Source organism: Mugil cephalus, chromosome 7, assembly GCF_022458985.1.
Source record: "Mugil cephalus isolate CIBA_MC_2020 chromosome 7, CIBA_Mcephalus_1.1, whole genome shotgun sequence".
Lineage (NCBI taxonomy): Eukaryota > Metazoa > Chordata > Actinopteri > Mugiliformes > Mugilidae > Mugil > Mugil cephalus.
Window position 1 is genome coordinate 25260842 of NC_061776.1, and position 23186 is coordinate 25284027.

Genomic DNA, 23186 nt, shown 5'->3' on the forward strand with positions numbered 1-23186 from the left:
CCATGGTAATGGAGTAATAGCACAATGCTTGCCCCCGGTGACAGGCACTGGTCACACAGAAATAAAACAAATAGAACACGCTGCCCGCACATACTACAATTGTGCCTTATTCCTTTGTAAACTATGTTCTGGGACCTCCAATATTTCCTGGTCTTACCTCTGCTAGAGTTCTCGCATGACACCAGTGGCAATGAATAATGAGGCTGCATGGGACCCAGGGGATGGGATTACATTTTTCATTTTGGTCTGGAAAAGAAAAAAAGTTTTAGGACCTCTGAATTATGCAACACATCCTACACTGTTTATCAAAAGCCTTCAGATATAGAGGTTATTTTAGAGGATGGAGTGTAAGAGATGTTATCAAGATTCCACATCAAATCTTTTTATTTAATCTTAAAAGAACTAGGAGGGGTAAAATAAATGCCATCAGGCCTTCAGGAGCACGATGAAAGAAGCAGCCTTTCTTCTGGCCATGTGAAACTAGAACAAAGCAAATTAGAGAGGCTTTCACAATATACCAGTGTAATGAAAGCAGAATGTTAGGCTTACCAGTGGCGACTGGCCCGGACCCACAAGCTTAGCAAGAGCACATCAGACGATGTCTGAACTATTTGATGTACGAAAACAGAATAAAGTGAAAGTGAGGATTTATGTTCTGACTTTCAAGGAGGGATGGATAAAAATGATAAGCAATATGCAACCTTACCAGAGATTCAGTGACACAACTGTTAGATCGAATCTTACATCCACAGTACATTGACACAGTAGTTCACTTAGGAGTGAGCGAACTTTCTAATGAGCAGTTTTTGCTTCTGTGTCAATTGGACCAAGACCTCAATGCTGTAGTCTGATGGTGTGTCACAGCTTCGTAGTAGCATGTTTCCGTGTTATTCTATCTGGCTGCTTCTCCATCTCTTAACTGAGGAGGTTTTGTATGACTCGTCTTTGGCGGAATTTTGGGGAAATCTCAGTGAAATTTCGGCAGACATTTCAGTCGCCATTGTTGAAAGTGAAGCAGGAAGTAGAAAAGAAAAAGAAAAAAAAAGACCGAGCGCCAACAAGCATTTGAGTGGCTTTTTTACAGAGTGAGCCAGACTGACAAGCGCACAAGTATAACCGGCTCGCACCTACGCTACATGTGTAGGTGGCGCCGTCTATGTCCTGCAGAGGCATAAACCGCGCTTCACACTGTCAGACACTGCCTGGCTTGGGAAAAGCTGATACGCAGGTAGAGATCACTGCAGTGTAGACTGCTGGTAGAGCTGATACATAAACCCACAAGGTTCTCACAAAGTGCACAGCTGTCAGTTTTGTGACTGAGAGTCACACTGGCATTAATTTGGGCTTTCCAGCACTTTGATGTTAATGTCAGCTCTGGGACACCTCTTTTTGTCTATTCAGACCCTATCCACTTGTGTTTTTGCACTCCATGGAAAATTTGAAGCTGCATTTAATGAGATGGTCTTTGTTCATGCAGTCTAATCAGCTAGCGAGCAGTCAGAGAGAGTCAGCGTCAATATTCTTGTGTGTTAATCTGAATATAGCCCCTGTCCTATAAGTGCTTTATACATGTTATACTATCACTTTATTTCCTCCTAGTTTCTGTTTTCCATTGCCTTACAAAGAGGTCAATGACAAAATCTGTATCAGTTTTGAATTCATTTTCGCAAATGCCAGAATAATCCTTTGAAAGATGTGCACAGACAAAACCACAAAATGACTCGGCACCGTACCTAAAAAGCTTGCATGTGTTCGCTGAGTCACTGAGATGACCAAAAACAACCTGCAGCTGTTTTAAAAGTTTAAAGAAACTTTGACATTAGATGTTAGAGCACATGGTCATTGAACAGAAAGCAGGCTTTTGCAGAGGAGATGCTGACGTAACAAGTCCAGAAGGAGACTCATTGGCTTCATCCAGACAGAGTGCTCAATCACTGCTGTTAATGAGATGCTTTAGATTTCCAACATCCTTTCCTTCCAGTGGTCCCTAGCACTAAAATTTAATTTAGGCAGTCAGAGGGAATCTGTATCCCCAGAACGCTTCCGACTCATGATGTTATCTTAGTTGAATTGACATGTAATTTTACCTAACAAGTGCAGCCTTAAATACATGGTTGATGGAATTAAATTGAGTATGCACTTTTAATTACTTTGCAAGGTTATGTGAATAAAGTTCTGATCCGATTCACCCACTCCCCCATACTTCCTCCGTGGTGCTCTTTAACACCATAAGTGAGAGCTTATGTAATTTAATGATACGGCACAGCTCCACATTGTTATTATATGTTATTAACCTTCTCCTGATTGAGCATCATTTCATAGGTCAAGCAAAGAAACTTCGGTATGATTAAACTCTGGCCAAGCAGCTGTGTGGGAGAGCGCTGAATGAGCATAAACATGACAGTTTTAGAACGAACACTCTCGCCTCTATGGCTGCCAGACGGCCCGTGGTTCTCCACCTGCCTGCTCACCATTTATTGAAGATGAATGAGCTCTGGGCGGCGATTACTTACCTTGTGAAATGGGCTTAAAAGGGATGGCATAGCCCTTGTCAGTGCAAATGTGACCAAACACCATAAAGCCAGGCTCGTTTAAAAAGAGATCCATTACATGTACAAAGATGCACTTTTGATCCCCCAGTAAATAAAGAACTGCTTCCCAGCATGCACTAGACCATTTAAAAATAAATGATGGAGGGTAGCGAAGTTAAAGCTGAATCAATAAAAAATTAATACATAAATAGTATTCTCAAATGAGGCTGAATGTTACAGCCTTGTTACAGATAATGGGAGTCCCATTGGGTCTGTGGCTAATTGATCATTAAAGTTTATGTTCTAAAGGGATTACAAATTATTTAGGCACATGCATGTCTGCTGGCTTCCTCATTTCATTACAATTTGTTTATCTGTTGCCACGACGTTTCACTTCAAGGTAAACAATTTTGAATGGATTGCTAAGAAGAAGTCAGCTGTGTTGCGATGGTAAATTTCTGTTCAGTCACAGTGCAGCTGATCGACTTCTGCGCCGTTGATTTCCGTTTACTCTGATCATATCAAACGATAACTAAATAAGCCACAATGCAGTTAGCTGCCTGCTCAAGATCCTTTCCTACTGGAGGATTGTAAGGAGGTGATTCTACCCAGAACAAACACGCATATCCTCTTTCATTCCTTCTTCTGTGATGTTAGATATAAATTATTTCCAGTCCCTTTGGTTCTGCCCTTTTGCTCCATCGTCCTGTAGGAGGTCATGTTTTCAATCATAATCCTATTCTTTCTAATATTTTTTGAGATTGTCTCCCTGTATCTTTTCTACTAACATGCAAGCTGGAGTGGCCAGCTAAATATATTGTGGCATCATCTGTGTTCAATATTGTCCACATGTGTGTCTCAGGAGAAGGGACATTCTCTCAGGTAAGATAACATAAGAAAACACAAGAGAACCATCCATTTATCCCATAGTGGGGCATAAATGATATAATAGCAGGAACTTTGTCATGTACTGTATGTACAGCAGTCATCCAATAGTTATTGACATATTTTGAATCAATCTAAAGTGGTGGTCATCATAATGAAGGCTGGTAAACCATTAGAAACACATTCATATTGGTCACGTTTGTGCTGGTCCTTCGTTGAAAAGCTGAGTATTTCCCTGTGAAATGTTGTGCAGCATCACTAGAAGCAGAAAATGCAAGTAGTTCAGGTTAAGAGGAGTGCTTGCAACACTACATACTTTATTATGACTCCAGTAGGAGTCAGTCTTCCTGAACCCCATGCCTTTCAAAGAACTCAAATCCATTTAAGCCCAATGATCCGAGGAAAAGTCACGTTCTCTAGAACCATGCAGATCCCACACACTTAGCCCCTAATTCTTATTCAAATCAGGCAGTGAGTGCAAGTCTCCAGTGTTTGGACACAGCACCCCAAACTCATTTATTTCCATAAAAACGCTGGTAAGGTTATGGAGCACTGACACAGTATGTGTTGTGGAATTAAAATTCGTCCACCTGCATGTGTAGGTTAGTGTCTGTCTATGTGGGACAGAGCAGTTTGACATGTGGGACCACATCACTGGGCTCATTCCAACTCTGTGGTTCGCCCATTAGATCACATACGGACTGTCTGGTGGTGGTCTGATAGGCTGTAAATTCTTAAGCCAGGTCAATAAAAAGCTAACTGCTCCTTAAGAGCATTCATCTGAACCAATATAACCAGTCTGTGGTAGTAGCCATACTAGGAGCCCGATCAGTTGCAGCATTTGCAATGATTGTACCACTAGCTTAGTGTATTTTATTATGTCAGGGCTTTGGCAGCCCTTTGTCGTGGCTGCCTTTAAAAATATTTGCATATGTGTAACATTTTCCTCTGGTCTTTGACTTTTCTCAGACCCCTGCGCTGTAAATAACGTGCAGCTCCCAGAAATTCAAGCTGTGATTGGTCTACTTGGCTGTTGCGTATTTCCGCTTAGTATTTCCTGCTGCTTCTCTGCCATCATCAAATTGATTGTTTTGGATCAATAAAGATGGAACACATTGAGGAAAGGTCCCACAGTACTCTTAATAGCACCTTTCAACTATCAATAAGCTTCTAGTGGCTATAAGTGACCTATCTAGCTAATGCTTTAAAATTATAGGCAGAGCCTACTGCCCAGCTGATGAATGGATGGAAGTGGTCAACGCTGTGGCAGCCAACGTTTGTCACGCCTACCAGTATCCGAGCCATTTCAAGCTGAAATATTATGAGAGTAAAGCCATTACTGTAGCATTTACACAATGCAGGGAGATCTATATTAATTGGAATTTGATGCAGCTCCAAAATCCATCAACCTCTAATTAACCTTCACGCCAACATGAAATGGGCCATTATCCATCAGCACTGCAAAACAAAAGCATATCATCGTATTAAATCAATCAGTGAATTCATCAATAAAATGTTATACTGAAGGGCAGCCTCAATACTCAATGTTTATGTTCCTGTGCAATTATATGCTGTATATTCAGTCAATGAAATGAATGTGTATCTGTAAAAGCTACCATAAGCTCTTTAATGGATGTGTTTGTTTGCCAGTGTGGCTTCTAATAGGAATCAGCCTGCTCATGATAATGTGTGTCAGCGCTGCTATTGTCATATTGTGGCTAGTTAGTGTTTTGGCCAAAGCCCTTTTGTCAGTATAATAGTGGGAATAATCATTACAGCTACATTTATACCAGTGTTAATTGTGTGGTCAACCTTTAAGCCTACGTGGCCAGACTAGAAAGCATCTGGTGTTCCATAACGGTCCTGATGCTCGATCGGTCTTTATGTATGTAAAGATTGATTTATTTATTTTTGGACATTTCCACTAAGAGCCTGTTTAAATTGTTTGTGAGCTCAGTGTCTCAGGCAGCACTGATTATATTTAGCATCAGCTTGGGGGTGTTTAGTAATTAGCAGCTATGATACCACTGTGTATGTCATGACATTTCAGTTGTGCAATATTGGTTTTCTGTAAGCTTATGCACGTTGAGAGAAGTTCAGGAATTTACCCCTCATTTATCCAGGCTGTTCTGAGGCGACTGAGACAACTTTAAGGCATCTGCAGTGTGCTAGCAACATCTTCAAAAGACCTCTGGTTTCTCCTTAGGTTGTGAAAACACTTTTCTGAATATCTTTGGCTATGTGAATCATACACAGACATCATCACGTCCTCCCACTGGACAAATGTGAAGCCAAAATGTCTGTGAGCGAGTGGTGGAAAAGCGTTATAGATGTCCAGCTCTTCGTCACTACTGCAGAGATCATCTATATATACAGTTTATGATGTGAATGCAGACACACAGTAACATAGCATGTATTGCTTGGTTTAAGTCTTCACTTGCTCCTCAGAAACATATCTGCTCTTCTCTTCTGCTCTTCTTTTGCTGCTAAATTTTAATAGTTCCACGCTCTCTTCATAAACTCAGGGGTGTCTCCCAGACTGTAGAACAGCATCCCCCCCTCTGTCAGACTGGTCCCCTCCATCGACTCTTTCAAATCAAGGCTCAAAACTTACTCTTTACCTTAGCTTTTAAGTCTTCTTGATTTTTGTTCTATTGCAGGATTTGTTGTTGGTTTCTGTTTTTGTTTTTTCACTTAATTTTTGCACAGCACTTTGGTTAACCTCAGTTGTTTTAAATGTGCTTTATAAATAAATTTGATTGATTGATGGACTGATAAATACTTCATGTCACCTTGCTAGGTGGTAACTTCAGTGGTGCACCGTTTGGTGTGGTAATGCACAGCTGCTGTTATCGCTGCTATATATATATATTTAGCACATGCAATTTTACCCATGATATGGTAGGGGTATTCTTTAGTTGTGCTCTGGGAGCTTAAAATATCTCATTGCACTCTGATTTTCTTCTTCTTTGTTATTTATTCCAGGTAATTTTTCCCTCAGACTTTGCCTTAACACTTTTCCGAGATGTGTCGTGAACGAGCAGTACGTCATTACCATCACTTTAGGAAACCAGATTGTTCATGCATTGGGAAATATATATTGGCTTAAGTGTATATTACCAACATTACCTTAGGCATGCCTACATTGCTATAGGGTAGGGTGTAATTTGAGTTCCAATCCTCCATGGTCCTTTCAATTACCAGAATTTGCTTTCTGCTGCTGCTGGCAGAATATCAACTGAAGCCCAGCTGACTCTGTGTGGACCCATTTGGAAAGGATTAAACCAGCCAGCAACTAATAAAGGAGACGTTGCACTATGTATATCGGGACTTTATGTGTCAGCTTGACTCAGTAGTGAGCAGCTTGTGTAATTATCAGAGTCAGAGATGGATGAAAATGAAGACGGCATGGGGAAAGATGTTTGTAGAGGGAGGAGAGGAGGGAATAGGATGGATGACATAGATAGAAATACACAGGGTGCGTAGTCTAGTGCGCTGTATATATGGTGATTTATGGGGAGTTGTACACTCAAATGTTTAAAAAAAAAATTACTTACCCAAATTTGTAGTTTAAAGATCAGGAGAGTACACACATCTGTAGCTGCCATCTGCACCTACCCTAGTGGAAGGAAATCCTTGCAAAATAAACACGTTAGAGTTTTTCTAACACAGAACGAAAGGTTTCTTGCTCTGTGAGATGCATTCAACCAGGCTTTCAGAAGTAAGTATTCAGGAAATAGTAATCAGTGAAACATTTCATAATTGGTAATACACCCTTCCTAGAATATCAGATATTATCGGAATACAAGATTATACTCATATTCAATGCAATACGCCTCCGGATGCATTAAGACCTCTGCACAACCTATTTTACAGAATAATTGATATATTTCACTTATGGGAATGAGATCTTGTACTCTTAAGTCCACTTTTAGGCAGATAATCCATACTTTGAATCCATTTTTTGTTATTTATTGAACCACTATCTGCCGATGGGGAGTTAATGAGGGATGTTGCAATCCTCAAAATGCTGACAGTGTCCTATCTGATAAAAATAATTTTATAAAACTGCTGTAGCCTTGAATTCTGATACTTAACAAAAGTTAATTTTAACAAAAGTTCACATTTAATAGCTGAAGACTTATGGGGAAGGTGTTAGATTTGATTTATCCCATTTCCAGCCACTTAAATGAGAACTATCTGATTTTAGCTATCTATGTTGGACATGACCAATAGTTGGATTGTTGGTCAAAAAAATTCCCTCTGGTGTTTGTCGCAGTTTCTAGGGCTATCAGGCAAACAGTTTATCCAAAAGAAAACTTGAAACGAGGGCTTGTAGAAGACCATTCTCCACTCATCCTACTAGTTTCTTCAGTTTTAAATGAGTGGTGAGTTGGGGTTTAGATAAGAACGTCTCGTCTCGGGGTGCTGCTCATCAGAATGCCCTATGACTCGTGTCTGGTAGTTCATTAATTAACAGGTACTTGCCTGTAGTTGAAAGAAGCTGTTTGATCCGTCTTCTTTCTCCAGTGTTAGTACAAAATACAGTGCAATGCAAAGTACATCAGCTAACTTAGACTCTACTTGTATCCTGTTTGTGTAACTTGAAAGTCATACTGACATTTACACGCCTTGTTTTCCTGGCTCGGATTTAGAAGATGTTTGACTTTTAATAATAAAACAATTTGCATGTCATTTGTTTTTCCTCATGCTGACTGACTGCCAAGTATTTTCTTTTAAAACCCATCAGATTTGTGTCATCTGAAGATACAATCAACCTTCATCAACATTGTTTTTTTTTTTTTTTATTGGATGTTGAGTTACACAAAGTGACAAATCACTCAAAGCGGAGAATTATTCATGGCTAAAAGGAGAAATATTCAGCGCAACAAGGTTGTGTGAAGCTACTCCGCAGATTCACTTGTTCTTTTTTACAATGCATAAGAGTTTTTACCTTTTGTTACATGTAGATTGGCTTTTTATCAGCGGATTCTTTAAAATTATTGTCACAAAGAATACTGATTTTGGAAATAAATATTTATTTCAGAGGTCCATGCAGTAGTGCTGTGCACCACACCACACAAAACAAACAAACAAACAAACAAACAAAAAAAACACAGCATGACCTCTACTTGTAAGCATGAGTGGATTTAGAGAGATTTACCAAACACCAAGCATTACATTTTATAAGCCTCTCTTCTGTGTATAAGTCCTTTTGACAAAAGCATTTTAATATCACTTAAAACAAGAGTTACATGCATCATTTGTAGTAAAAAATAAAAAAATAAAAATAACAATCTATCATGCAGATTATGTTTTCACATATAAACATGTAAAGTGTGTTATGCTCCATGACCTGTGAAAAAAAAAAAAGTAATAATTGTTGGGTCTCCTTTCCGCACAGGATAGATTTCTGCACAACCAGCACTTTAACTTTCTATACTTCAGATTTTTTCTTGCTTGTAAGACCTCCTCAGTTTTATTTAAATAATGCATTCAATGCAGCACTTAATTAGATTATCTGAGTACGTGGGCAGTTTCTGTGTCAAAATCTGGTTTTAGTTAGGTAACCGTGTTCTTTACATATAAAGTTTATATTAGCTGGTTATTTGTTTTGTGATTTTGTTTCATTAAATGTATTTAATTTTTTTTTTCTTTGTGTCAAGTAATTAACATAACGTGAAGATTACAGTCATTTAACAAGAGGAGAACCCGGAGGCTGTTTTCGCTGGCCGATAGTTTCAGTAATTTTCATTATCAAGATGCTTAATTGTTATTTCCTTTAATAACAAGTAAATTGTTCAGGGTATAATATATCAGTCCACAGTCACACTGGGAAAAAAGAAAATACTCACACAATAATAAATACCTTTTAGTTGTGGTGATTTCAGCTGAAACTAGGACATAATATATTTTGAGCTAATGAAGCTGTCACAGATAGGGGCCCAACAGGAAGTCTTTGCCCTGGGGCACTCCGGGGACATTAAGCTGAAGGCGGATTACCTTACTGTGTTAAAAGAAGCAATATAAGCAAGGTGTTAGCCTAGTAGCATTCCTGTCTACTCTGAAGGTTAATTTATAGTACTGCGGCACGTTGACAATGTATCGGCGGTAGCTGTAGATAGCATTTACACCTGTGCGCTGGTATGATCGAGTTGTTCTGTAATTATCCCATCGACCTTTTGCAGCAACTGGCAAACTGAGCGAGTTTCACTGTGCGCTTCACACAGTGGTAAGTGGAACTGAGCTGCTCGTGTTGGAGTTGAAGAGGATTAATGTAGATCCTCAGTCACACAGAAATGAATGCAGGTGTGTATATGAAGGAGGATTTTAGTGCTTGTCCGGTCGCTGAGTGACATAAACAAGGAAATGCATTTCAGACCAGTCACGGCTGTTATGGCGTGCATCGCTGCAAGGCACAATTACATTCCAGTTTTACAGTTCAGTTTCTGTTGTTGAGCCAGCTCTGCATGCAGCGGGGAGTTCAGATTTATTTTGATAGGACGGAAGCAGTGGTTGTGCCAACTGACTGGGTGGTTGGGTGTGTTTGAAGCCCGATTTGTATGGGATTACTTTTATCTGGAGACCCAGAAATGACCCCCCACTCCCTACGTCTGTGTTCCATGTGGGATGACCAAACTCTGGGTTTTACTATCAATGATGTGTCTGCAGCCCTGCGGTAGACTGGAGACATGTCCAGGGTGTACCTCTCGCCCCAATGACAGCTGGGATAGGGTCCAGCAACCCCCGCGACCCTACTGAGGATAAGCGGTTATAGGAGAGGAGATGAGATGAGATTTGTCTGCTACTTTTACTTTGCAAATTGTAAACATAAAAAATATACATTTAAAAGTGAAATGACTTAATGATTTCATCTGTATGAATGGATGAATGGGTTAGCAACTTCTCGACTTTGCACCTTAACATCTTTCCAAACTTTGATCTACGGCCTGTCCTTCATAATTCTTTAGTAACAAGAGGCAGAAAAAAAGATGCAAATCAAACGAAAGGAGGTTATTCCCGGGTTATTTCAGTTCCATGCACATAGGATAGCTCTAATTTTAAATGCACAGGTAATTTTTCAAATTGTTTCAGTACATATGATAATTTGTGTCAAAATGTAATAATTTCAAAGAGACGGTACGATTAATTCTTCATTTCCCATCTGACAACATTGGTTACAGCGTAGGATCCGGAGCTGCGCTGTTGGCATGCTGTGGTACTATAATTTCGCATTAGACTCATCACTGGGTGGGTACGTGAAGACTGGTAAAATGACTTTCAGCAGAGCGTGCTGCCGACAGTCTGTTGTTTTCTTAATTATCAGCTGGTAAAGATGTTAACAGAGGTATTGATGGGTCTTAATTGACCATATGGCTGTTTGTTTGTCTGGCTGGAAACTGGCCAAAGAACGCACTGCTAAGACATTCATGCGCACACCAACATGGATGTGTTATGCACAGTACGCAGAAACAGGAGCTCACGCACAGGACGCCAACACGGCAAATAATTTGTAGGGGTTCTAGTTTCCAACCACAGGCCATCAGAGTGTGTCTCCCCACATTATCAGCGTTATGCTGCACGCTGACATTACTGCTGGCTCTGCTGCTTTGTAATCCAGTTGTGATTGTGTGTGTGTGAGTTGGGCTTTGTGCGCGGGAGGGTTTCTACCACCTGCTTGTTCAAAACCAGACTCATCCCGCAGGCGCTGTGAGCCAATTACATCTTCCCCTTTTTCTCTTTTCAATCACATGCCCTTTAATGCCCCTGTTGTTGTTCTCATTTGACTAATCCGGTCACACTTTTTAACTGCGGGTCACATTTGTTTTTTGTTTTTTTATCCTTAATCATTCTTCCTTCCCCAGATCATTATCAGGTTTTTGTTAACAAGGAAGGGAGGTTAGTGGGCGGAGCTGAGACTTCCAAGTCTTCGCAGCAGGTTTTTTTAGAAGGCTTCATAAATTATAGACAGCTACATGAAGGCGTTCGGTCTAGCATGACGATCCACCCTTTACTGCTTTAATCATGAAGTTTTCTGCTTTTTTGGAGGGTTTGTCAACAAGTCACTTTGAAAACTCTACGCCGGCCCCAGAAATAAAAACATGCTGGAATTAAAGACAGAGATCAATTGAAATAATAAATAATTTGATGCCGACAGATTGCAGAGGTCTGTAAAATAGAGGCTGAGTGTCTCTGCTGGCCTTCAGTGCGTGGGAAGCCTTGGATAGATGTTTTTTTAAGCCAAAGTTGATCCAAGTTGATTCCAGAACACTTATAGTAAAATATTCTCCTCACACTAGCACATTATGGTACTGGTTTCAGTGATTTCTTTATCTGACTATATAAGACTACAAGTCTCGTGCAGTTTCTTAAGCAAGATTCATACTGTTTAAATAGCATCATTGCATCACAAATACCCAGTCAGAGCAATACCACGCACTGGCATTTGTACCAGGCAGTAAACATGTTTATTATTGTTCTGAGGTTTGGCATTTTAAACATGTGGCTCTGTTGAAATTTACATGCTTTTGCAGTCAGCCTCAAATGGACATTTTAGGAACAGTGCTTTCTGGACCTAGTTTCATTCATTAAGCCAATGTATGTGCTTAGTACACACAGAGAAATCAGTTTGTCACATCTATTTGGGCCCCTAACCCTAACCCTGTAGAACCCTTCTATATGTAAAGGTTCTAGATGTAAATACCATTTTTTTCTTTTGATCTAAATCATACATAAAACATAAAAATTAGCACTGATAGTGAAGCAAGGAATGAGACTGTGGTGGAAACATGGACTGGGGTCACTCCGTTGAGAACTGTCAGTCCTATTAAATGGTCAGGGTGAGCTCTATGTAATAATGGACAAAATATTAAGAGGAAAATAGTCACCCTCATTGTTTTAGTCTGTATCGCCCGAAACACGGCCCACGTCTAAATGATCCAAATGACCTGTTGTCAGCACAGACAGTATAAAGATGGATGACAGAACAGCTCCTCAAAAGTGAAGCCAAAGCAAGTAGAGCTCCCCCTGGTGACTGGCTGCTTATAGGTTATAAACTCTATAAGCCAAATGAAAACACTAAAATACACTTAACTTACTTTTTTTTTTTTTCAAGGATGATTTCTGTCATTTAATATGATGTTGATGTATACCCAAGAACCATTTTCTGCTAGATTTTGTTTTAGTTAGTTATTTGACACTATAGAAACATGATGTGACATCATGGTGACTACAATCACCATGCCAACTGCTCTTTGAAGCTGAAACTGCAGTTAGAATTCTCTGCAATCTTTTCCGTGGAGGGCTGCTTCCCCAGCCGCTGCCATTAGATGGGAGGGAATATGGAGGGAGGTGATGGACTTCCAGTTTTCTAATGATAGACAGCCTGGTGAATGTCCAAACAGAGAAATCTGGCATTCACTATGTACTGTCCAGCCAGCATTTATTATTCACACCCAAAGCCCACATCAAAATGTATATCTTGGTTTCCTCTCTGTCCCTGCCATTCTTTCTCTCTTCCCTTTTTTGTCTCTTCCTCTGTATTCATGTCTCTCTTTCTGCTGCTCCCTCCCTCAACCTCCCTTTGTTGTTTGCCTGTCATCCTGTTTTGTTAGCATCAATCTTCCTACGCTAGTGTTCGTCCAGCTCTCTCGCCCCCACAATCCCCATCCCCCTCCTCCCAGCCTCAGTGTGCGGTGAGCCTGCAATACAGGGGGGGTGGGTGGGAGCAGGTGTGCCGCTGGTCCGCTACCGCTGCTGACTCGCATAAAGCCTGAAAGGTGAATAGTGAGCTGCTGGGGTTGAGGTATACATCTGGCCTCGAATGCTCATGGACCTCCACCTGCTCTAATGTTTGCCAAGGGCCCAGCCAGGTGCTTGGCAGCATATGTACACACACACACACACAGACATGAATACAGGATCTGCGCACATACACACATCCGTGGCTACAAATGGAACATGAAACACGTGTGTGTGTCAGATCAAATAACGATTCCCAGCTGCGGTAATTGCAGCACACAGATAGTGAGCTGATGAGTTCTGCTGCATGTTCACGTCCTCTGCTGTGGAGAAAAATGAAGGTTGTAATTTTGTCTGAGTCAGGAAAGAGGAGAGCTAGGACACCGGCTTCCCCACGTAATTCTCTGCCCTTCCAAGTGGAGCATGAATTACTTAAAAGATTCAGGAGGTCAAATCGCTTTTTACCTCAGCCTTTGCCTTGGTCACTTGGCGGCTGGGTGAGTAATGCCTGTGTGTATTGTTTTTAAGGGCCCTTCTTGCCTGCTCCCCTGTCTGTCAGCGTGTCTGTCTTTGTTTTCTCCTCCCTTGTCTTCCCAGCTTTCCTCCTGTTTCTTGTTTTCCCACCTTTTTTCCAGTTTTGTGCAAACGCAGTACAACAGCTCACTCTGTGCCAGCTAAGCCCGGAGTAGGCAATGGAGGAAAACAAATCCAATAAACATAAGCCGGAGCTCCCTCTTGACTCTGCTGTCGTCTCTGAGATGTTATTTAAACACGACACGTGGTCGATTTTTCCATTCCACCTGGACACCCTCGCACCACTCCCTGTCCTCCCCCTCCCTGTCCTCCCCCTCCCTGCCAATATGGATTCAAGATGTCCGTGTCTCCTACTTTACTTCTGCTCCCCCTGGTTGGGTTCAGAGGGAACGGTAAATACAAAAAGGGTGTGTGAATAATGCAAGGGGAACATTAAATGTCAGGTCTAAAAATTCACAATTTCCCTCTATTGTCTCGCTGGCATTCGGGCATGTTTTATGCATTTTATAATTAGCGGGGGAGTCTCGGAGGAGACAAAGGCCTGGCAGTTATAACGCACAGCTATTTCTGCTAGAGGTGGCGCTTTAAGAAGTTCCACAACTTAATTTGAAAGGCAAATCTCTCAGATCCTTGCAGTGGAAAACCCTTCTCTGAATCAATATCACTTCCAAAGTGTATGTATGTGCCACCTGTCATTTACACACATTCATGCACTGTAGGCTTTATGACATAACAAGAAGAAAAAAGAACTAATTGAGTATAAAGTATAAAGATTTGTCTGTTTTAGTTAATTAAAGTTGTAAAATAAAGTTTTAAAAATAATTATTTGATTCGGTTGATATCACATACTGTATTAAGTAGACACTATTTTTGGTTTATTTGCTTTTATTCCATGAAAGTTTCAGCCTCTCGCCCAGTGACAGCAGACAGACAGCAGAAGGCTGTCACTGGGAAAACGAACGAGCCATAAAAGTTTTTCCTGCAATATGTCATTTATGTTATCAAACCACTTACATTTTCATTTTGAACATTCAACTGAAACTTTGAATGAGACAAAAAGTGCACACAAACATTTATTTTGATTAAGCAAAAGTACCTGAAGTGAAATAAACATAGAAAGATCTGGATGGAAAATAAGAGTACAAACAAGAGTTAATGACATCACACACACATACACATATATATATATATATACTCTTCTTATGTGATAGGAACTAAAACATGATTATTGGATGGGTTTAAGCAGTAACCACTTACAGCTAAGAAATTGTGATATGAATTATTAAATCTGCTTTTGGGATTTTGTTGCTTGGTCTCATGACCAACCCTGTCCTACCCGTTGTAAAGTATGTGTATCATTCATTTTGTATGTGACCAGTGTGATGTGAGAAAATATGGGATTCACTTCAAATATACTGGGTATTGGCATATGTGCTTTCCTTTTTACAGTAAGACTAATACTAATGCGACTCAAAAGCTATAGAGAAAGACATATTTAAACAGACATTCACTTAGATGTAAATCATGTACCACAGCTGACCTATTCCATAACATATGATTCAGGCTCCTCTCTCAACATAACAAATTGAGAAATAAGACATCCGAAAGTTGGCAAATTTTTAATTTACACCGGCATTACCTCTGAGCCACACAGTACATGAAACAGCATCAGCATAGCATCCCATTTATCAAGTCTGATCCTGCTTTTAGTTGCATAAATGCATTCATTTGACAGATGACTTTGCTAATTGCCTTTTCAAACCACGGTAATCTCCCAGTGCAGCAGGCGAAAATTAAAAATGCAGCACTCTAGTATTGTTTTTCCATGTCTGAGCCTGTATTTATCCACCTGAAATTAATTCTCTAATTTGTTTGTAAGATAAACAGGGAATACTCAGGATCCCAATCCACTTAAAGCGTCTTCTCCGCTGCTTTACATATCCATTTTAAAATGCTGATTTGTCCCCGAAGGCTCCACCCAGCAACCCTGCAAGTCATTAACAGAGAAATCAAATGCAAGCCGTGACTTTTATGAAGGGCACTGTAAAGTCTTTTCAAAATGTCACCTTAAAAAGGGACTTAATGCATTCTGTATTTGTGTGAGCTGACTTAAATCAAAACCAGACGCTTTTTGGTGTTGGGAGCTGAGAAGTCACACTTGAACTGTGGAATGAGTTGTGGTGCTGACACCTGCTGATGTGTATGGAGGCAGGCGATGACATGCTTGTCCAAACACACAAATATCAAGAAACTGAAAGCAGTCAGGCGTGTCACTGTGGTGCCACTTTGCAGATTCTCCGCTCACTGTGTTGCTACTGCAAGCAACTATCAGTCCTTCAGACACTTTTCATACGCGACCTCATCAAGGTTACCCATCTGTGATCACCTTCATTTTCTAAGTGTGTCTTACTTTGTGAAGTAACTCCAGCAATTTTTACAAATTTCATGTGCTCTGACGACACCAACAGTGTTGTTTTTTCCTCTCTCATTTGATTCATAAAATATTCAAAGCTTTAAGTTAAGTGTGAAAAGGGGGGTTTTAGATTTTTAACACAGCAGTAAAAGGGGCCTAGAGTGTTTTTAACCAACGTCCACTAAAAACCCATTACAAAACCATTACAAAATCCCATTAGAAAAGCAGCTACTGCAAAGCACCTTGCACTCTCAGGTCATGTTTATTATGTGGCTCTATATAAACTATACCTACTACTTAACTCTATTTCAGTGAATGACTAAATACTGCACACTGGAAACAGTATATAAGTGGGGGTGTTCATTTTCGGAGCATATTTGAACCAAAGGTCAACCAGTGAATAAAAACAGGCTGTAAATAGGAAAACATTGTGGTCAGTTACATGGCTGCAGTTACTGGAATCATCTGAGCAATATCATATAATTATAATAAATATAGTTATAGAATCTAATTGGTTCTAAAAGGAGAAAAAAAAATGTCACTTGAGGTGTAGTTGCAATCTCAAAGCATACCATTATCGACAGTAGAGCTGGATGACAGTGCAAGGTTAATCTGCTTTTGACAAAACGACTAAAGGAAACACAAGTATTACTTTGACAAGATAGCATTCTCAGGTATCTGGCAAAGAAACAAATGTCTGGCATGGCAAAGTTCCTCCTGGGTGAACGTTGGCATTGAATGGAAAGGACGATGTGAACAGATTGAACGTTCCCCAGAGTTGTTGCACATAGTGGTCTGTTTTAAGCCACACTCTGATTTCCCAGTATGAAAAACTAAAGTTATCATTTATCTGAGCAGAGCTTGTCTGGCAGCACAGGGGAGTTCCCAACTGAGAAAGGCAAAACATATTTCCTTATAAGTTATTCAATTATGTCAGTGAGTGTTAGACATAGTTGTGCAGTGTTTCAGCAGCACAGCTCTGACCTAGCCATGTGTGTATCAACCAATTCCCCAGGTGTCAATGAATGGCTTTTTGTAAGTAATGACTGTTTTTACTATAATAAATTCAAGGCACTTTGCCTAAGGTCAAGAAGGAACTTGTCCTTGGACAAAAGCTTAAACAAGTAATTTTACTGAATACCAAAATCTAAATCACTGGTATGAATATGAGTATTCATTGCTCAGTAAGTTTAGTGGGTTATCTGTGACCCAGAGTGTTAGTAGTCTGATCCCTGGTAGAACACATGCCAAACTCATTCTTGAACAAGACACTGAACCCCGTGCTTGGCACTGGTGAGTGAATATGTGCGTTTTACCAAGACCATTTACCATTTAGCGAATATATAAACGGTAGACAAACAAAAATAAAACTTAAAATCAGTCATTTGGGTAAAATAAATTTGACCTTTATTTGCACTGGAGGAGTTATTCTACCAACGAGTAAACTCATTTGTATTCAGGCTAATGTGTGTACGGCCACCGACAGTCCACCTGGCAGACATTAATGGGGGTGACCACGGTTTACAACTGTTGGACAGCACATGGCTGTGGCCTGCAGTGAAGAGGAAACAATCATGGCTTTATTTAATATTTCACATTGTTGAAGGTGGAAAATTGAACATAAATGTATCCCCTCTCCTGTCTTGTCTTGTTGCAGCTGTAGCCATGCAGACGCTCATGCACATTGTTTGGAGGTTTCCGTAGAGGCACTGAAGTAGAGAGGCAGTGATTACATCAGGGGGGAAAAAAATGAAATCCAATGAATAACATATTCTGATGACAAGGCGGCATTAACCTCCTAGTGTTCCCAGGGGCAAAAAGGAGATATGGGTGCCTCATAATGCAGCATGCAAATATAATATCCGATGAAATATTGAAACTCGAGAAATGGACTGCGTTGATGGTGCCCTCAATAGCAGCTACCTTAGTAATTACCTTGAAATACAACCGAGAGCTTTTTGGCCCCTGAGGATCTGGGTCCCATTGGGGTGCTCTCCTGCTTTGCCTGGTTGATAATAAAGCCTGACACAGAAAAAAAAGGCAAATGGGAGGTTTGTAGGTGGAATGTTATTATTTTTATTATCATTACTGTTATTATTTTTAATTAAAAAAGCACTTGTGCATCTGGTTGGAATGTATGGCTATCCAGTGCATCTGAGAGGCATCAGAGCAAGACTTAAATCCGAGCTGTAGATGTTTGCTTATTAGGAGGAGACATTAATACAAAAAAAGCCTTAGCTGGTTTTAGATGGATTACCCATCAAGCTAAACTATTATTTTGATGATTTATCTGGTTTGGCTGACAGAGACTTCTAGGTACACTGTGTTGCCCACTGTGTATAAAAAGCTAAATAAATCCAGTTTGGATTTGGTCATGTCATGGATGAGGCTCGATTATGTTTGAACAAGAATTGGTTAATATAGTAGATCTCCACCTACGGCAATGGAACTTCTTTTGAGGAACATAAGCGATACCCTTCTGATTTATCCATTTACCGTCCAGAGTTTAATGGTTATAATTATGTGTGACTCAGACAGGCAGAGAATACCTTTCATGTGACTACTCAGAGCAGACGGGAAAAACTACTGTGATTGACGGTAACTTGGTAAATAGCACTTTGGTGGACAATATGCTGCTTTTTCCAACCACGATACGTGGACAGCTTTGCCTATTAGTGACAGCAATTGATGAATCATTAGAAAAAACATCTTTCAGCATTTGATTGTGAAATTACAGCCACGTTTCTGTTTCTCGTTCAGGCCAGCGGGAGGTGACTGTCAGAAGAAATGCCGGTCCCAGGTGCCCTAGTACATCACCACCGGGACCATGGCAACTGCTTGGCCAATGAGAAGAGAGAGATGCTCCCATGGCTCTGTCTGCCTTGCTAGATGGTCGGCGTCCTCCTTGATGCTCCTATGGTTGCCGTGGTTGTTGCTGTGGCTGCCGTGGCCCGCCCGAGCTGAACAAGTGGGCGGCGGGGCGCACGGCGGGAAGACGCTCCACAGTTCCCTGTCGTCCCCTTCATCGTCATCATCATCCTCCTCGTCCCCTTCCGGCTCCTCGCCGTGGGGTTTCAGCACGAGGCAGAGTGGAGGGCAGCTGGACTGGCTGCTGTCGGAGAAAGGACCTTTCCACAGATGTCCAGAGTACACCGAGTTCAGAGAAAGGTTCCAGCAGGGATTTTCTACCAGATACAAGATTTACAGGTGAGATGGGTCCATGTGGGTGTGCCCTCCTGTGGTATATTAAACAAGGGATTACATTTTGTAAATTGCTTCTTACAACATTTCAGAAATCTTGTTTTTAATTAGCAAACTGTCACCTGTCATTTTTTATTTATTTTTTTGTCACATCTGTGTTAGACTACTACATCTCACTGTATTCCTGTCTCAGTCAGCCCAGCTCATCCAAATTGTTCAAATTGCTGCGACAGTACCACTTGTGCAATCCAGTAAAATACCAAAATATTCATTTCAATGAATAGTAGAGTAGTAGAGTGTCTTCCTTCAGAATGAATTGAAGGATAAAACCTTTTCGTGGTTGTTACTCTCAATGCGACAACGTTGGCGACAGCATTATAGCACATGTTCTTCATTGGAGTCTCTGCTAAATGAGCCTTGAAATGTCCGGGTCATAACTAGTTGTGGTTTCACGACACAATTCTTCACTTTCACTTAACCCCTTCAACCAGTCCCTACCTATTTTCATTATTTCATGTTACTTGGATAAACCTCAAAGCACTTGCCAGTTCATTTTTAAAATTAACATTAACATTTAGTACTCGCTGTGAAAATTTAGAAAACAGTTTCATTTGGAAAAAAAAAAAAAAAAAAACACGACGAAACAACAACCGTGAAACTACTAGATGATTTACATAATAACAATAGTGCTTAATCAAATCTAATTTGTAGCCAGTGCTTTGCCAGTAATTTTGACTCCTTTGCCATGAGTTGGAATTTTTTGGTGCCATTGACAATCATCTTCTTTCACATGTTTCTCTGAAGTATAACGCATTTACATTTTATAACACTGAGAGGGAGTTTGAAGCTGAGCCCTGGCAAAATATTGACAGCATGAGCTAAAGCAAGTTTCGCCAGTATAAGTATATTACCAAAGCAAATTTAGAATAAGTCATGTAAGGGCATGTGGTGAAAAAGTTTTCTGTGCTGTATCTTACAGCCCAGCAGCTTGTTGTGTGTTGGATGTGTTGGAATCTAACTGTCAACTGGCTCAAGCACATAAATAAGGAAGGGAAAACTTTTCTTGGTGTATGTTTAAATCCACTTGTGGCTTTCCATTTATTCAAAGATACAGTTAATGTGACATGAGCCATTTTTGACACATTGTGTGTCTTTATTGGAGGGCTAAAGTGATTTTACAGTCAGCTCATAGTGCTGCTGCTGTGACTCATGCAGTCATTGCTAATTTGACTAAATAAAATGTGTTCTGAGCCGGACTCCTTAAAGAGTCACTAAACGCGGATCAGGGGGAATGGTAAATGCGTTCCGTCTGGCAGATTAAAGTCAGAGCTTTAAATACTCTCGATGCACCGCGTGAATAGATAAAAGAGGGACTGTTAATTTTGAGCGACAGGCACAGAATAGAGAGATGTGGCCTGTGTAGGTTGTGATTCTGTCACAGCTTTCCTCTATCCCGCAGACTTCTCACTCATTCGGTCTCTTCTGATGCACCAGGCCTGCAGGATCAGAGGAAGTGAACAGCAGCTCTGTGCTGGTTGACTTGAAGGGGCGCTTTTTTGAGCAACCATTACAAATTCCAGTATAGATAATAGATCACCTCTCAATTATCTCAGAGACATTATAGGATTATGTCCTTCTTGACTACTCCAAAACTTATAAAACAAAAAAAACCTTTGGTAGTTATATCAAGCTGAATTTTCCTCTAAGTGAAGCGGTGTGTCAGTTTTGAGGAGCGGTGGTGTAGATCCAGACCTTTAAAGAGTTCAAGTATTGATTATTATCCCTCCCAAGACGGTGTCACTTTGCCTTCTTTTTTTCATCTTCACAACATGATCATTTCTGCTAAATTTCAATACACCCACTCTGGCAGGTTCAGCTGCTCGTGCTGATGTGCGTGTTTTTTTTTTTTTTTTTATTCCGTTTCTGACAAACTCACAGTAGCATCAATTGAAATACAAATATGATAAATAGAACACAGAGACACCCTCAGGCCTGTTTGGAGACATCTGCTTGGAATAATAATTACACAGTCAGTCTTCTCCTGCGCGTCCTGTTTACATAAAGTTCACACTGTAGCAGACTCTAGGGATTCGATTCAACGCAATCAGTGGCGTCGTCTGTATTGTGCACATGCAGCTACATTATGTGCTTTTTTGTAGAAACGACGCCGTTCGCTGAGACGCATTGTTGTCACTCAACAGCGCACGCTTTGTGTAGTCAAGGAGAGAAACTGTCCGTGTTTTCTTCTCCTGCAGCATGTCTGAATCATCCCGTTTTGACAGCTTTTTGTTCCATGCGAGTTGTATTAAATAGATGGAAGTTCGCTTTTGCGCCCATAACTGCTAACTGTGTTCTACCATTTCCTCGTACATGTGCAAGTTAAAATCACATAGGTCTTTCAAATGTATGTGTGTGTGCCTAGTCATAAGCAGAGATATTTTTAACATACAGATTGTGACAATGTGATATACAGAAGAATCTTGTCTGTGCCAGAATTTTGAGCAGATATACACTTGTCTATCAAGAATAAATCACATTGTCATGATCATTTCATGAGAAGAGGAAAAAATATTTGATTCCCACTACATTTAATGGAATAATGTAGATTTCGATCAAGATTCAATCATGTAAATGGGCTTGCTTTTATTTTCTACCTATGGAACTCAAAGCGCTTTATAGTGACAGCAACAAACATCTACCCACTGGTTCACAGAAAAACACCCACATCCTCACGTCACTGGCAAACACTTCAGCTATTTGGGGTTGAGTGTCGTCCTCAAGGACACTTTGGCATGTGGTTCATGCACCGGCCAATGAATAGCAAACCTTTTGGTTCGTGGAAAAACCATATTAGCTACTGAGCCACGGCCGCCCGTTACCCACTTATTACTTGGAGATACACAGAGGAGAGGAAACAAAACTAGCTCATACGACTGTGAAATAATTTTCCATCATTTTATCTTCCTTTTGGGACAAAATGTTTCCCCCGCTGCAGAGGGTTTCCTCGTTTCCTCTTTGCGCACACGCCGTTAGCTCTGTGGTCTATAAATGATGCAGTCCTGCAGCAGGGCCGGAGTTCATGTCAGCCCCTCTCGCGATTATCATTATTCCAAATTTAATAGATACACATTGTGTCCGCTGAGGCTGCAATTTGAGTTCTATTTCCTCTACTTCAATTGCATATACTGTACATTTATATTTCTTTTTCCTCCGGCTGTGGCTTCCTCACCCTCCATTCCAACAGATTCTCCTTGCTTGTATCTGTGAAAGCTGTCACAGCCGTTTGTTCTGTTGTGAACGTAGACTTGCCTGGAAATTATTTGTCCTAATTGTCTCTTCAAATTTTTTTTTGTTTGTGTGTCAACTGTTAAAGTAGCTGACTGGAAATATGTGCATATGAGACATTTTGAAGTGGGTTGTACATGCTCTGCTCCAGGTCCTAGCTGGCTGCCTTTTGCTAACTTGAAGAACAAAAGTTCCAGTTCCACAGTCTGTTAAGCTCTCAGCCTGATCCATTTTCAGCAATCTGTTGGTCAGTACAGCAGGATGTTAGAAATGTCAGATCTAAAGATACTTAAGAAAGGAAGTGTTATCAACAAGGCAGAATCTTCTTCTTCTTCTCCAACATGAGCTGCTTTTCTTTTACAGAATACAAAGTGACAGTATTTTCCTGTCTCCACCCATCGCCCCTCTTCCTCTCTCCTGTCTTCCGTTCCTTTCCATCGTCTTCTGCCTCAACTTGAATGAAATGGAAATGACAGCATCACTTACAGATAAAGGGGAAGTGTAGTGTGAAATGACGGGTGAAGGTTTTGTGACACAAGTGGGACGGATTGTCATATGACTCCACTTTTAGCTGCAGGACATGCCATGTGATTCTC

At 40.6% G+C, this 23186-nt stretch overlaps 1 protein-coding gene across 1 annotated transcript in view; it reads left to right on the plus strand.

The window, feature by feature from the left end:
- Positions 1–23186, plus strand: part of brinp2 (bone morphogenetic protein/retinoic acid inducible neural-specific 2) — a 200546-nt gene that overhangs the window by 77218 nt on the left and 100142 nt on the right. Inside the window, exon 2 of the mRNA XM_047589661.1 lies at positions 18865–19311. Within this exon, the coding sequence (XP_047445617.1) occupies positions 18932–19311 (380 nt within the window). The 5' untranslated portion in view covers positions 18865–18931. The remainder of the gene's footprint in view (positions 1–18864; positions 19312–23186) is intronic.